The following is a 16,561-nucleotide window of genomic DNA, read 5'->3' on the forward strand; positions in this document are numbered from 1 at the left end:
GGTGGAGAAAGGAAACCAATCCACCAAGGTGTGAGCTACTTAAAGGGAAAGTCTTTCGTTGAGAAAAGGATCTATTATTTTTAAACGAATGGCTGGAAAACCAACGCTGAAGTCGATTTAAAAAAAATTCCAATCTTTATGGCATACAACTTTCTCCAAACTAGGCTCCCTCGGGATCCCAAATGATTTAGTTCAACCAGCTATAAACTCACTATAAAATATACTAAGCACATAAACAAATCACCATAAGGAAAAAGAGGAACAAAATATTTAGACTCCACATGTTTCTGTCACTGGAACTATCAGTGACACAGCGTCAGTGACTTTCTTATGAATTAGCTAAAGAAATCAAACCAAACATTCAGGTGGAATACTAAAAAGAGCATATCAAGTAAGGAGCATTCCAGAAGCTACCAAGGGAAAGTACTGCGGGCAGCCTGGTTCACCTGATTACTATTGTTGCTAGCTCTTAAACGAGGCTAGAAAGAGGATCGGGATCTGACAATAGTCAAGTTGCTGTTGATCTTGGTAAGAGCAGCCTTGTTGGAGTTTGGGAAGTAGATGGAATCCTCACTGCGTTAGGATGGATGGAGATTAGAGGTGTGGAAAAGAATATAACATAGAATAAATGCTGAAAGGTTTTCAATTTACTTTTTATTAGCATACAGTCATGGTGCAAAATGAGGAGTTACAACATAATATTTTCATGTGTGTGTTTAATGTTCTTGGGTCATATTCAACTACTATGACCATCTCTTGTCCCCTCTCCCAATAATTTTTTACTGAACAATTTCCTTTTCCCAAATAGTCTCCCTCCTAGAAAGATTTCAAAAACAGTAAAAATAATTTGTAGAAATACAAGTGCCATTGTTTTTATTTCCTCAAAGACTTTAGAGAAGTGCAGGAATTGAATAAAGAGATCTGTGCCAAAAAAATGGGCACCTCAGAATTAAGGAGCTGTTTGCCCAGGCCAAAAGAAGAAAAATGTTATTATGAAAATCCACAAGCAAAACTTCAAGATCACTCCAAGAAAAAGAGTTTGATAAGGAAATCAGGGTCACCTAGAAACATTACACAGCTTAAGAAGCCAAGTCAGTGTCAGCCTCTGACTGGAGCTAGTCCAGAGCTGGCAGGCAGAGAATGTTCCAGAATGAAAGTGGCAGCAACTTCTAGAAAGCCTCACTGGTAATGTTTACCAAATCTTTCATTAACTCACTTTGCAAAGCTTGCCAGCCACTCTCTATGGCCAGGGCACATTGTTGGCAAGACTGAGAAATCAATGTGGTTTGTCTGCTTTGCCACAGGGGTTCCCTTTTCCTCACCACCAGGACCAGCCCTCCTCATAGACACTCTTTGCCCTTCCCTTCACCCTGAATTCTACAAGGAGGCAATTAATTGGGTGTTTTGTCTGTGCAGTAGGTTAGGATATGGATTGGGGCTATTGTGTTGTGCAGCTTTTGGGGAGGGGTAAAACCAATTGCTATAGCCAATAAGACGGAGCTCTGCTTCTCTAAAGCTGTTAAGAGAATATCATGCTCCTGCCTCTCAGCTTTTGTTCACACAGCAACCTCTGCCTAGACCACCTCCTGTTTCCATTAACCTATATCCCAGCTATGTTTCCAGACTCAGTTTGAGTTTTCTTCCCTGTGAAGTCTTCCTCAGATCTCTGTATAAAACGTTTTTATTGTCATATAACCATTGACGGGTTTCATAAACATGTTGTATTCAAGCTTATCATGTATTTCCCCATATTTGTCTCCTCTATGCCCCCACTTGTCCCACTCTTTGTTCCAGAGTGTCTCACTTTCACTTTCATGTCATGCATTTAAATGATTGTGTGAGGTCACGGTGATCTTTATTTTTATTGTCTTCTTTGTCTTCATGCTTCCTCTTGCTCTTTGTGCCTCTGCAGCAGTGCTAACAACAGCCTGCGTTGTATTCTAATTATTTGTGTAGTTCACACGTACTTATTACATTGTCAGTTGTGAAGGCACAGGCTTTTGTTGTTCGCTTTTGTATTTCTCACGCAGCCTCTTTGCTTTAGAAAGTGCATAGTGATCAATATGGGGGAGAGCTGAGCTTTCACAAAAACAAATTACACATGTCAAATGTGAGTCTCACCGATTTATAAATACTTCTGAAGAACATTTCTTTCTGAAGGATTAGTCAAATGAATTATGGGATATAGTAGCAGCAGGCACATGCAAAAATGACCACTATCTGTAATATGTGGACAGAGAATCTAATCAAGCCTAAATCAAGTCCCGGTGAATTTTCCATTTGCAGCTAATAGACTCAAACTACTTATATACAGAGATCTCTTGCCTCCATTTATCCACTTGTCCATTGACATTTAAGACACTGGACCATCCAAATAATATATTGTTCATGCTAATGTACAGTCACACTGGCGTCCCTCTACTTCTTGCTTTTTTAAAATGAAGAGCACTGAGGTAATGGTTAAGTGTTAATCTCAGTTAATTCTTATTGATTTTGTGGCGGTAGTTGAGTAATTATAAAGATGGGTGTCATGCCTATGTGTTCTCTCCTCTGCCTTAAATACTCAAGTATGACTCATACTCGAGCTGATGTCAGCAAGACCTTTATTCTTTGAGAATCCCGTGGCATTTCAGGGAGTAGTCCTTTGTTGTCACTTAGTGCTAAAAAGATTGCTTCAGAAAGCTAGTTAGAAAATTATGCATTTGAAGTGTAAGCCAAGATAGACTTGGTGTCATTGTTACCATAAAATGTTTAACAAGCATTATTTCATTTGAAATTTGTTTCTTATGTCCCATTATTATTACCCTTTTTATTCTTTCCTTTCTCTTCTTCTTAAAATTCATTCGTCTCCTTGTCCCTGTTTTCCACCATGTACTCAGTTTTCACTAAAGGGAGAAGTTTTTCTTGTCCATGGATTAAAAATACGGTTAATAACAAAACTTCATTTTTCAAAATGACAGTCTAATGTATATTGGACTCTCTAGTCTCTTAGGAGTTTTAGAGTTATAGCAAGTCATGTTCTTTCAGTCACATAAATTATTTTGTTCTGAACTGAAGCAGGATGCCGGAGTGCTAGTCCCAACTTCTTCATGAGCCAATTTTGAAACCTTGGGAAGTTTTGATTCTTTGTGCCTTGTGATTTTCATTTTTTAAGATGGAAAATGTTCTATTTTCTCATTGTGTAACAAAAATGGTGGCTGCTGTGTCTCAGCATCAAAAGTATTTGGAAAAGCTGGGTATCCACATACACAAGATGTGTTTGTCTACATTTTGAAGCCAGTAAAATAGGGAGCAGGATCACATAAGAAACTTGATGCTGAACAGCTGTATTGCAACATTTCTGGCTTCAAACACCATTGCGAGTTTGTCAAAAAAGCATAAGGAACATTGCCTTTCTTATAAGATCCCCAAAGGGAGGGCTAGTCTAAAGCTTTTTGCACAACCTGAGGAACAGGAGAGTCTGGGGTTTGGCAGAGGACGGGTAGTTGTAACTGCAAGTACTCTAACAATCTGTACTGGGTTCTTATCCTAGAATAATATATCATGGCATGTGACTGAGATGAAAAAAATCACCCATTAAACATTAAATTTTTTAACATTTAAGATATCTCCGTGAAAAACAATGTATGAATCTACAGACAGTTCTTCTTTCTTCTTAAATTTCTGCTTTAGTTACCTTTAAAAGTCTCCAAATGTTAATAATATCTGTTCCCATGCACAACTGATTTCTTCTTTCTATTTTTATATCCATTAACCCCCATGAATAGTTCTTCTCTCTCTCTTCTTTGTATGCAGTCTAAATAGATACAACTGAAACTAAATTATTATTAGGCCATAAACTGTTCATCAGGATTTACAATGAAATCCAGAGATGGGGGGCGGTGAGTCTGGCCTATGGTACAGTGGGCAGGATTAGATAAGTGTCCATGAAAGCCAAATCAGGCCTTGAAAAAATGTACTAATTCCTAGAGATAACCAGGGAAGTTCAAGGGTAAGGCACTCCTCATTCAAACAAAAATGAAGGCAAGGGCAGTCCCAATCAAGACAACAATGCAGACCCGCTTAGTGTCTGAAAGTTAAAACCTCCAGATTGTGTTGATTCAGTGTCCAAGACATTAGCAGGAGGTCTGGAGTAGAGCTCATAACTAAGCTCTTTTATTGGATCTTAGTTCCAGACCACCACATGCAGAATGCTTCTTGAACTAATCTTGTCAACAGAGACTGGGTCCCTTTGATATGCTTGTTAATCAATTGCTTCCATGACACCTATAGGTTCTCTTGTCCTTGAAGCTAAGTTGAAATGTGCTGTTTCAGTGTGTGTCAGTCTATAAGACTGTGATCTCTGTCATGTGATATCTGTGAGTATTATTCTCCTCCCCATCAGTTCCTAAGGTCTATGTAAATGCTCACCATACTGGATGGTGGAAGGCACATTAGATTAGATGTTTGCTTAGATTTATTGTTCTTTTTTTTCACCTGGGTAATTTACTTATTTCTGGGTCCAGGCTTCTCACCTCTAAAATAGTGAATGTCATAGCGTTTTCTGAGACTGAAATGAGATGACAGATTCAGAAATACTCAGGTCAATCTATGCCCTATCTCAGAGTAAGGATGCAATCAGTGGACACTCTGACTGTCATTATATGATTGTGTAGTACAGAAGTGAAGAACAGACAAGGCAACTGAAAAAGGGCATGGGTGTATTTGATGAGGTTGAGGCTCAGAACTAGGAAAAAGCTTAATAGGAGTGACCCTGGCAGTCCTCCAAGGCTCTCTCCCTTCCCTTGGCACCCCATAGATGACTAAAGGGTAATCTTTAAGCAACTCTTTCTTTGTGTAAGGCTTGTAATCATCTTGGCTGGGGAAACAGATTGAATAGATCTTGGGTGGGGGATGATGTTATTAATATAAACATTTTTTTTCCAAATGCAACATACTGCTTTCTGCACATAGCAAGCTGTTGTTAGTTTGTGAGGCCTGCGTCTTTAGAATGCCATTGCTGGCAGCTTGAATGGGATTCTTACAACAATTAGAGGCTTTGAACACTTACAAGCCAAGAAGTTGGATAAGCATGTTTTTGACTCTATGGTTCCTCCCGGGGTTTGCCTGATGTGCTGGACTAATTAACAGATGCAATTAGGAAAGCTGAGAAGTGAGGAGACTGCAGGGATCAGGCTATGTTCCCAGGGACCCTCATTTATTTGTTCAGAAGGGAACTGGGAGACTGTCTCCATAGCGAAGGAGTAGCAATGCATATCATGTTCAAGAGTCCTGGGAACATAAATTTATGGGACCCATGGCCTGTGATGTGGTTTAAAGTGGTCAGCGTAGATTTCCTCTGTTAGCTTTTCAGTGTAGAATAAATCTCTGACTCATTAGTGTGCTGGGTAATATTTTAAATGAAGAGTACAGCTACCTTTAGAACATATGAATATGAAGAGAGGAATTACCAGCTTTGGGTTTGCTACAAGGTCTATACATCAGAAGCTGCAGAAAATCTGTGTCACTTACCTTGGCCTAAAACCTGACCTAAAATTTGCCTAGACCATGAGTACCTTACCTTTAAGTTGCTAGAAGAGGTAACATTTGTTGGGACCCGTAATAGCTGGTTTTTCTTCAGAGGGAGTCATTTCATTTGTGCATTATCTCAATCTTAGTCTTGATGGCATGGAGACAAGATAAGCATACATGGACAGGCAATGATACATTGATGTTCACTCGCTAGGGATCATAGTACAGACTATGAATGTGGTAGGTCTTTTGTAAAAAGGGAGAGGTGAAGAGAGAAAGATTCCTGATAGTGATGAAGGCCTGGATGTGAAGTTGTGTACGTCATCAACACGATGTGAAGTTATTGTTATAAGGACATCAAACACTAACCCAGCATTTCTGCTTTCTCCATAGGTCACCTGTCTCCATGATTTCTTTGGGGATGATGATGTATTCATTGCTTGTGGTCCCGAAAAGTTCCGCTATGCTCAAGACGATTTTTCTTTGGATGAGAACGGTAAACACTAACATAGGGCTTGATTCACTTTTGTTCTGCTCCTTTTCATCCCTTAGGATTTTCATGAGCTTATGTGGCCTGGAGAATAATTAAAAATGGTAACACAAGGGTCGACATTACTAGTATTTCTCCTTTGTATTTGTATACATGACACTAAGTGAAAGGTTACCTGGATCTCCCAGGCCTTCTTGCTACTTGAAACTTGCCAACTACCCCAATAATGACCACATTTCTTAGACCATATACTGTATCATATGAACTAACCTGCACCTTCAAGAAAAAACTTTTGCATTAAGAACTATACAGATATTATGCATATGCATTTTTTCTAGCCATTCTCCTCTGGCTTTTATGATATGTGGTAATGGTCTCACATTTTTATAAAGCTTTTTATTTTTTATTCTATCCTTAGTGTCAAACCCAGTTCCCACCTTTGTGTCTGCTACTCCTTTCTTTATGCATTGTGATTTAGAATTACATAGGAATGTTAGCCTCAAGGAAGACCTGAACATCTATTAGTCTAATAAGTTATAAGTGAGTTAGGTCACACAACTTAGGATGGGATATTAATGGAAAGACATATTAAAAATACATTTCCCACTCAGGAGTAAAATGTGAGAAAAACAAAGAGAGTTTCACTAAAAGACAATCCACAAGCAACTCGAGACAGGGTCCTTTTTAAAAGTGGCATTTCTAGAGTTTTTCTTTCAGAAAGGCTAAAAGAAATGAAATAGCTAACCAAATCCTGGTTGTATCCAATTTTCTATTCCCTCTGTATCTGTGGCTCTTGACAGTGAGAACTAAAGTTCATCAACACAAATAAAAAGCAAAACAAACCAAAATTAATTGTCTTCTTAATTCGGTTTCCTAAAGAGTTCAACTGACCAAATTATCCTCACCTGTCTTTTTGGTGTACCTTAAAGTGGGAGTCAACAAGGAGGTCTCTAGGAAAAATCTACCATCTACCATGTTGTTTGATTCTACTTTTCATATCATAGAACAAAATAAACTGTGTAGGCAATGAGCCGGAGAGATGACTTAGCAGTTAAGAGTATTTGTTTCACTTGCAGAAGACTTTATTTGGTTCCCAACATCCACACAGTAGTTCACAACCATACATAAATCCAGTTTCAAGGGATCCAGTACCACTTTCTGACCTCTACAGGCACCACGCACACACACCACACGTACATACATACATAGAGGAACTAGGAGGAATGCGAGAAGCGGAGTCTGGGGTCAAGATGTATTGTACGAGAGAAGAAGAAGAAAAAAAAGAAAAATGTACATCTAAAAAATGTGCAGGATATATACTGGAACACAGGAGATGTAGCTACTGTACCTTGTATTGCTAATTTGTTGATTTGTGGCCCTAAGCAAGAAGATTAAGCTTTTAGTACTCTCATTTTTTAGAAAAGGAACACAATTATTTTCCTAATAAAGTATCAGTCTCAGTGGCTCAAATTACTCCTAATTCAGAATGCTGAGTGATCATCACAGAAAGTGTGCTCCAAATTCATCAGATTGCAGCTAGGACAAGTGCAGAAACATTTAGCCTACTCTTCTCTACGGACCCATAAGTGTTCTAGAGTAATGAGCATCAGGGTAGTTATTAACCCATTTATTTATTAAACCAGCATAAGGGATTACAAAATGCTCTGAAAATGAAAGAGCAAGGACTCTATAAATACAGTACAGGGTAGTAAGGCTTCTTTTTGAATGAAAAGACTTCTGTTGCAAGGAGTGCCTATGAGAATGTGCAGCAGGTAATAGACAATGTGTAGGAGCTTACTCAGGGATTCCGCATCTGTGCAACTGAGACATCTGAGGTATGTCAACCTGTACTCTAATAAAAAGAAATGCCAAGCCTCCACAGGTGCTATTTTCAAGTATAGTTTGGTCAATTTCAGATGATTAAGCTGACATATGACCCAGATGACTTGATTTAGGAAGTCCTTTCTCTAGATTTGAGGAACTTAAATATTTAGTTTATCCCAAGAGACTTTTGGAAATTTCCCCCATGCCTCCCTCACCATAGTCCTAGTTCCTATAAAAGATGAGCAACGCCTTGTAATCCTGAGCCACTTAAGTGTTGTGGCCTGTGGTGACCATTTTGGTTTGAGATGCTGATAGTAACCTGAGGGTCTCAGTTCTACCTACTAAGCAGCTTGCATCCTTTTGCCCCTAGAATGCAGAGTTATGAAAGGGAATCCATCTGCCACAGCTGGCCCAAAAGCTTCCCCAACACCTCAAAAGACATCAGCTAAGAGTCCAGGCCCAATGCGTCGCAGCAAGTCTCCTGCTGACTCAGGTAACGACCAAGACGGTGAGTGTTCTTTTCCTATTGTTCATGTTGACTTCATTTATAGAAGCTGATACCCCCTGCATAAGATAAATGACTTCCTCAATGTCGCCAGTGTCCCCACAAAGACCAATTCTATCATTTCAGAGATATAAAAACAATTTTGTTTGGAGATAAACACATATGTTCCTCACGAGCTGCCCATCTTGCCTTTTAAGACTAGTCTCTCACTGGGATTTGGGGGTGGCTGATTAGGCCAGATGTCCAGTATATGCCAGGAAGCATCTGTCTATGCTTCTCCAATGATAATATCACAGGCACATGCACCCCCACACTGGCTTTTTACTATGTAAATATCTCCTTAACTCTTGGGCCAAGGGACACAAAACAGCAAGATTTTATGAAAGAACTATAATCTCTGGCCTGTCCTTTGGTCAACCTAAGCAGTCTTCCTTAAGTGTTCTGACCTTCCTGAGAGAATAACTCTATCTAATAGAACTAATATGGATCATAATGCATGATTTGTATGTTATATCATTTTTGAAAGTTGTATTATTAATTTCACAAAATAGTGGTCTTCATATGATATCATCACATGTATGCTGTTTAAATGTTTAGTGGTTGCATTTAAAAATTAAAAGAAAACAATATAGATAGATTTTATTTAGTAATCAATTGAAAGGTAATCGCTTCAACATGTGGCCAATATGACAAACTATTGGGATGCTTACCTTCTTTGAAATTGCTCAGAATTTTGTGTTTAATTAGCACTTCTGAAATCTAATTAGCCACATTTTAATGTGACTAACTATTTACTGTATTAATATATGAATGCCTTATTTTGGCAAAACAATTTCATCATCTCTGTTGTGCATTGTAAGAGAACTATAAATTAAGCTACAAAAGGATAACTCTATAGGTTGTATTTTTTTTAACATTGAGAAACTGAGGGGCAGTTCAGATTCTCAAGGTCTTCCCAATGTCACACAACTATTTAGTATTCAAAGATCAGAATGCAGGACTCCTCTCAGGAGGCATTTGAGGCAGGGTGTGGGGTCCCCAGTGTGTTGAATACAAAGATTTCTTTTGGATGGTACTTGCTTCTCAGTGTCCTTCTCCCGGGCTCTACCTCCAGATGAAGGGTATGTGGAGGCCAAGAGATGTTGGGGTGGTTTCTGGGTCATTATCTTGTGCTGAATTGAACACAGTACCACAGGTAAGTTGGTGCTTTTGTTTCTAATGATTGTCTCTGAACAGATTCTATTGATGCCTCTAAAGTCGCTCCAAGGTGAACTGATATCCTTGACAGGGCTTCAGGAAGACAAAAACTCCCCCCAAGTTTTCACCTTCTTTAGAAAAACTCATTTGTATTAAAACATTACAATATCAACCACAGTTATATTTCAGTGGGAGGCGCTTGCCTAGAATAAGGGAAGTCCTTGATTTTACCTACAAACATTGCAAGGTTGGGTAAATAAATGTGTTTTCCAACAGGAAAGACTTTTCTCCATTTTATTTAAAGAATTCACAGCAGTGTAATTTCCAAAACATGGGAGGAAATAGATTTCAAATTCCCATTTCATCTTGTAAATCTACAGTATCTCACAATCTATGATTGAATTTGGCTAGAGAAACAGCCTAACGACAAATCCCTGAAGAACTGTTTCTGGGCTCTCAGTTCTTGCGTCCTTGATGGATGAGTCTGGGATGAGGAACAAAAGCATTTCTATTTAGCAGAAACAATTAGCCAAAGAAATCCAGACACTGCAGCCAAGGGCACTTTGGAATGGATGTGTGACAACCATAGGTCTGTCTTTTGACTTTGTTCTGAAGTGAATCTTAGCTGCCCTGGCTCCACTTAGATAGCATTCCAGAAAATGTCTCTGTGCAAATACAGAGGAAACAGGGATCATTAAGAGCAGAAGTAAAGAAAACGTAGAGTATTTCAACTCAAGGAAATGTGGAACTGACTGAATTGTGGGTTGAGATATCCCTCTGTAAGGCATTAGGGAGGTAACAAATATAAAACAGAATAAATCACACAAGCGTCGCAGTGGGAGATAAGTGAGAGATTGTGAAATGGATTCTGTGATCAAATCCTGAAGCCATCATGCATAAAGGAGGGAAAGAATTACATACTCGAATCAAGGCAAATCTCAAATCTCTGTTGGTTAAAGAGATAATAGTAATCAGGAAAATTGTGTGAGATCACATATTATAAAATGTTTTTTAAATAACCATAAAGAAACAACTATTAATGGGGGGCTCTGGAGTTGGTGGATTGTTTGCTAGGCTGATTTTACTCTGAGTATCTCAGAATAAACGCCACATCAAAACAAACAGGCTTGATTTTGAGTGTGACTCAATATTGCTATTCCATTGGTTGAGCACCTCAGGATGAAATGAATGAGCATTAAAATCAGTTTGATATCTGGTCATCAAGGGCTAGAAGCAAAGCACGTGCCTAGACCCTTCATTTTTTGTGTCAGTCTTGTCAAGAGGACTTGAACTAAGGAAGTGTAATACAGGCTGGGATAAAAGGAAAGAAAAAGTGTAATACAATTTGTATTACTCACTACCTAGACAACTCTTTAATTATTACACTTGGGACCGCTTAGCAACATCTTATGTGCAGCTACATACATCTCAGTCTTCACGGATGTGTGTATCCTCCAGACAAGGGAACATGCAGCCTGGAAACTCAGCATGAACTCTGCATGCCAGGTAATACTGTTCACTCCTTCCCTGACCACCCATACTTGAAAGTGGACACTTTTACTGTTCTCTGAAGACTAGCACCCTAAGCCCCTCCACACACGTTTTATTGTAATGTTTAAATCCTTGGAAATCCAGGTAGTTCAACCTTCTAATCTGACCAGTCATCCTGTTGGGGCATGCCCTGTTCCATTTAGACAGGACCAAGGAACTAAAGATTAGTGCAGGAGCAAGGACAGATCTAACCACTCCCAAAAATCCTGGGGGAGAAGATCATGTGGAGTGGAGCATGGCAACTGTGCTGCACAGCTGGAGTGTGAACTAAGGAAGCTGACAGACAGAGCACAGAAACCATCTTCTCCGAGAGCTCTGGGACATGGGGGAGTTATGCCATGCTGGCTTCCTATGTTCTTTTGTTTTGTGACATTGTGTGTGTTCCCAGCTGGTTTGCCTAATTGAAAAAAAGCTTTTGCTAACCACTTTCTAACTTGAGCCAGATAGGTTAGATGTTTCCTTGAAGATGAGCCCCAGCTCTGACAGTTGCTCCTACTTTCTTCTTGGCCCTTTCTTTTTCTCTGCCACCACGTTCCCTGTTTCTCCTAGTTCCTGTGGAAAAAAAAAATTGCCAGAGGAAGAAATCCCAGGAGCATTTGTTTTTTTAAAAAATGAAAGGCCTATGTCACAAAAGTTGAAAACCGAGAGAAAAGAGTACAGGCTTTGGAATCAGAAATCTGTAATCCAAATCTTGGCTCTGCTCCCTTCTTATGGAGTGTATGGGTCAGGGAGAGGATTGATGGTCAACTCATCATAGACACCCGGTAAATGCATAACACTAATTTTAAAAATATTGATAAGGTGGTCAAAGAGGTTGAAATGAAGGTGGTAAACCTTCATTACAAAGGGGAAAATGAATTCTACTGGAAGACATGAGAGGATTTGGTCTATATAGAAAGCTGAGAGCAGTGAAATCATTTTGTGATTCTGTGGACTAGGAAAGACAATAGTCAGTGAGGGAGAAGAGTCCCTCCCAAGGTGCTCCCCAATTACTAGAGAGCTAAAGAGGATCCCAGGGGGAAGGAGAGGCTATCAATCAGTGATGAAGCTTCCAATCACTCCTAAGATGATAGGCAATATGATACCCTCTCTATAGCAGTGAGTGGTTCGCCACCTTCCTAATGCTGGAACCCTTACACAGACCCTCATGTCGTGGTGAACCCTAACCATAAAATTATTTCAATGCTAGTTCATAACTGTAATTTTGCTACCCCTGTGAAAGGGTCATGGCACACAGGTTGAGAACCACTGTTCTTCAAGGCTTTGCAAGTTCAAAAGCACACACAAAGTTCACCAGACACCATCTACACTACATCCTGCTTCTTCGTTTGTTTGATATTTGTAAGAATTTGCTCTAGAATGCATACAAAATTGTGTCATTTCAAAGTTTTTCTCACAGTCTGTAGATAAAATGTGTTTGTAAAAACATTTTTGATTTATGCTTTAAGTGCAGGGGTTTCTTAAGTTTGCCAGTTCATGTCTGCAAGTCTCATTTCTTTATGTCCATCTTCAGATTTTACCCCCTCAGCAATTTCTGAGAAAGTATGGGAGCATATCTTCAGTTCTTCACCAATGTTGTCCATGGCAGTTGAATTACGAAAAGCCCATGTGCATACTTGTAGAAGGTCAATGATAAAGGCCTTTATTTTTTACGGATAACTTAAGATTGATCCAGTAAGGTAGGGACATGAAAACAGTGTATCACTCCTATATAATCACTCAAACAAATCAGAGAATGTAGAGAAAAGCATATATGGAGTGGATATTTGTATACATCTGAAGTTGCTGGTTGAAAAGAGTTTTTGAGGATATGGAGAAAAAGATCTGGAAATTGAAGAATCTTGTTCTCAGATCTATTCTCAGCCAATGAAAACTGACACACTTGTGACTGGCAATTTTCCATGTTTTGCCAAGGCCACTGAGTTCATTCTCAGATAAATGAGAAAATGAAGAGAAGAATTTTAATGTTGGGGCAGAGTAGCCACCCTTCGTAGTTGGGGGACAAAAATGAGAAAAGGAGGATGTGTAGAGTACACAGCAACTGTATGGAATAAATGCCCAAATCCATCCAGGAATGTACTCACACTTCTTGTTAGTGTTTAGATTTCAAGTTAGAGCATTGGGGGAAGGCTCGACTATGTCAGTTTGCATAGGTCTCTATGAGTGCTCCATTCTGGAAGCTTTTGCCGAGTTCTGCTGGGAAAGCCTTTGGGCAATGTAGACAGTCCATTAACTCCTTCAACTATTAACTCCTTCATTTCCTTCCTACAGAGAATAAGTGACTTTTTGCAGCACCCCAGTCTTGCCTTTCTTAGAGTATGTCATTTAATTTTTAGAAGGCAAACTCTGGTACTTAAACACTGCATTTTGGTACAGGTAGCATTCTTTATTTGGGGGACAGCATACAGAATAAGTGAACACAATACTCTCTACTTGTCTGACCTCCAAAATTCTATCTACACAAGTGTTGTTGGAGCTGCGGGTTGCATTCCACCACCCAGCTCCTGCCACAGGCTAGCTTTACCCGAAATAACAACACACAAATTGTATTCTTTTAAACACTGCTTGGCCCATTATATCTAGCCTCTTCTCGGCTAACTCTCGCACCTGGACTATCCCATTTCTAATAATGTGTGTAGCGCCCACGAGGTGGCTTACCAGGGAAGATCTTAACCTGCGTCTGTCTGGAGTGGGAGAATCATGGTGACTGCCTTGACTCAGCTTCTTTCTCCCAGCATTCTGTTCTGTTTACTCCGCCTACCTAATTTTATGTTCTATTTAAGGGCCAAGGCAGTCTCTTTATTTAACCAATGAAATTAACACAAAACAGAAGACTCTCCCCCATCACACAAGGGTCCCTATTTTCCTTCCATATTGCTTTAGTTGGGAGCTTTGAAAACTAATTGGCCACTGCAGTATCTTTTGTTATGTCTGCTTCTCTTCTGAACCCATCCTATCCATTCCTAGTTTCATTTTCAGAGGCTGGAGTAAGTTTTCAATTTAAATTTACTTGCGTGCACTTCAGTTTAAAATGCTCCTGAGGTTTCCCTTTAGCAATCAAACCCAAACTTTTATTTTATAGACTGGAAAATAAATCTAGGACTACCAAGTTCCTTCCCCAGACCTTAAATTGCTGGAAAAGTCTTGAGCTGCTGCTAAGTTGACCACATTGTCCTTAAATTTGCCATTGTCCTGCCTCAGACTGTCAAGGGATGAGCTTACAGGCCTATTCCGTTGCCCAATAGCTACCCCAAATATCCGTGGGCCACACAACAGACCCACCAAAATCTGTCTCACATCCTTAGTCTTCTGCTGTTTCTGTTTGAGCCATTGGCAGCTACTTGCACTTTGAAAACATATTGTATTCTTTCACATCTTTTTGTCTTCTGGTGCAATTGCAATTCCTAGAATTCACTTTCTCTCTTCTTTACTTTGCTAGTTTCAATTTACTTTCTTAAACATAGTTTCTTTGATATGAACTAATTTAAAGAACATTGTGGATTTTAATTGTGATGTTTGTCACAATTATCATGATTTAATGCCAGAAAAACTGTGACCAAAAATGAAGTTCCCAATCATTAGCAAAAACATTCCACTTCCCCACCTTTTTCCATCCCCCAGTCTCTGGCAGCCATGAGTCTACTTTCAGATTATGGACATTTCCCTAGTCCAGATTCCGTTTCAAAATACTTAGATGTTACTTCTTGTTTACTTCTAATTCCCCTTGTTACAAATTATTTCCTTTGGCTCAAATAAAATCCAGTGTAGGCCTTTATCCACATACTTACTTGACTTAATCCTTGCTTTCGCTCCCCCCAACCCCTGGGGAAGTGATGTATTTTTTCTGAAACCCTAATGTCTAATCTTTTTCTCATAGGTGGTGTTCCATGGCTGTTGGCCAATGGTATAAATGACATGGAGAAAAGCTTCTCAAGAAGCAAATGAAAGATAACAGAATAAAGTCAGTCAGTGGGTTCCCAAGTGGTTATTATTTTTTTTTTTAGCTCATTTAAACGTGGATAATCTCAGCAGCCACCACAATGGTGCAGTTTCTGGGTCTTCCATTCATGGGTGTGTTTTCAAAAATAAGGAAATATTATCATAAGCAGTGGAGAGGATGTATATAATCAGGGAATAGTTATGATATTGAAGCTTAAACCGCGTCTGTGGGACTAACCACAATATTCTTATTCCACTATGCACTGCTGAGACACTCCCCTCTGTTTTAATTGCATACTTCAGAATATCTTACTAACAACGTAGGCCCTATGATTAAAAAATATTTCAGCATCAGAAAGCCGTACCTGTCATGGAAATCCATTTAATTATCACATTTTGATGTGACACCTTTTTTCGTATTAAAAGTGCTCATTAACAGGGGGATGGAAAACAGCTTGAAACCGAAGTGGAACACAGAGATGTTAAAACCTTAATCATCTCCTTTCTATCACGTTCTTGACAGAAGACAGATTGGGGTTGTACCTTGATGCTGTTCACAGTTACCTAGAATTAATTTTCAGGTCCCTCATATTACGTAGGATCAAAACCCCGTGCCATTGTCCTTTGCATCTCATCAGCCCTTATTGTTCGCCATGTTCAGAGAGTCCAGTTTTATCCCATGCTTTTTCAGTCACAGTCCAGCTGGCCTTGGTGAGCTCCCAATAGATCAGATGGCTTTGTGGGAGCCTAGCCAGTTTGGATGTTCACCTTCCTAGATATGGACGGAGGGGGGAGGTCCTAGGTCTTACCACAGGACAGAAAACCCTGACTGCTCTTTGGACTGGAGAGGGAGGGGGAAAGGAGTGGGGGGAGGGGGAGAAGGGTGGGAGGAGGGGGCGTAGGGTGGGAGGAGGGGGAGGGAAATGGGAGGCTGGGAGGAGGTGGAAACTTTTTTTTTCTCCTTTTCTCAATAAAAATAAAATAAAAACAAATAAACCCTCAAAAAAAATATTTCAGGTCCCTATACATTTTTCTCTGTTCTCAGTCTTTTATTCTAATCGCCTTTTCTTTCTTGTCTCCATTACAGATCTTCTACTATTATCTATTCTCTCTTTAGCTCCACTTTAGTCCATTTGAGCTTCTCTTTAAAATTTATGTCCTGTTTCTCCGATTTATTTCATTCTCATTTCTGGCTGTTTGTTTCCTTCTGTTGTTTCTTTGTTCTATTTGTTTCCTTCTTTCCATTTCTTTCCTTCTTTTGTTTCTATGAAAGACATGGTAGTAAAGGACGAGGAGGTGAATAAGAAAGTGTGGAAATCGATATTGGGTCTGTTATACATCAGTCTCATTCAGCTGACTCCAAAGGGGATATATCCTAGCCCAAAGAGCTCATATTTCTTCCCCTTAATGTAAGGCACATGCATTCTCTGTGTCTTATCTTTCTTAGCTCAAAAATTAAAGTAAAATAATGATTTCTCAAACTACCTCACAGAGACGTGAGGATCAAATCTGGTGATTAAATTGAAAAAGTTTGGAAAAGAACT

At 39.4% G+C, this 16,561-nt stretch overlaps 1 protein-coding gene across 3 annotated transcripts in view; it reads left to right on the top strand.

The window, feature by feature from the left end:
• Dcx (doublecortin) overlaps positions 1-16,561 on the top strand; it is a 77,549-nt gene that overhangs the window by 45,571 nt on the left and 15,417 nt on the right. For 2 of the 3 annotated variants that reach the window (XM_041645764.1, XM_041645763.1), the window contains exons 4-5: positions 5,905-6,007; positions 8,196-8,333. In XM_041645764.1, the coding sequence (XP_041501698.1) occupies positions 5,905-6,007; positions 8,196-8,333 (241 nt within the window). The remainder of the gene's footprint in view (positions 1-5,904; positions 6,008-8,195; positions 8,334-16,561) is intronic. The other variant, XM_041645765.1, reaches the window with a different exon arrangement.

Source organism: Microtus oregoni, unplaced genomic scaffold (assembly GCF_018167655.1).
Source record: "Microtus oregoni isolate MIOR12 unplaced genomic scaffold, Mior012 000116F_ref0000321, whole genome shotgun sequence".
NCBI lineage: Eukaryota > Metazoa > Chordata > Mammalia > Rodentia > Cricetidae > Microtus > Microtus oregoni.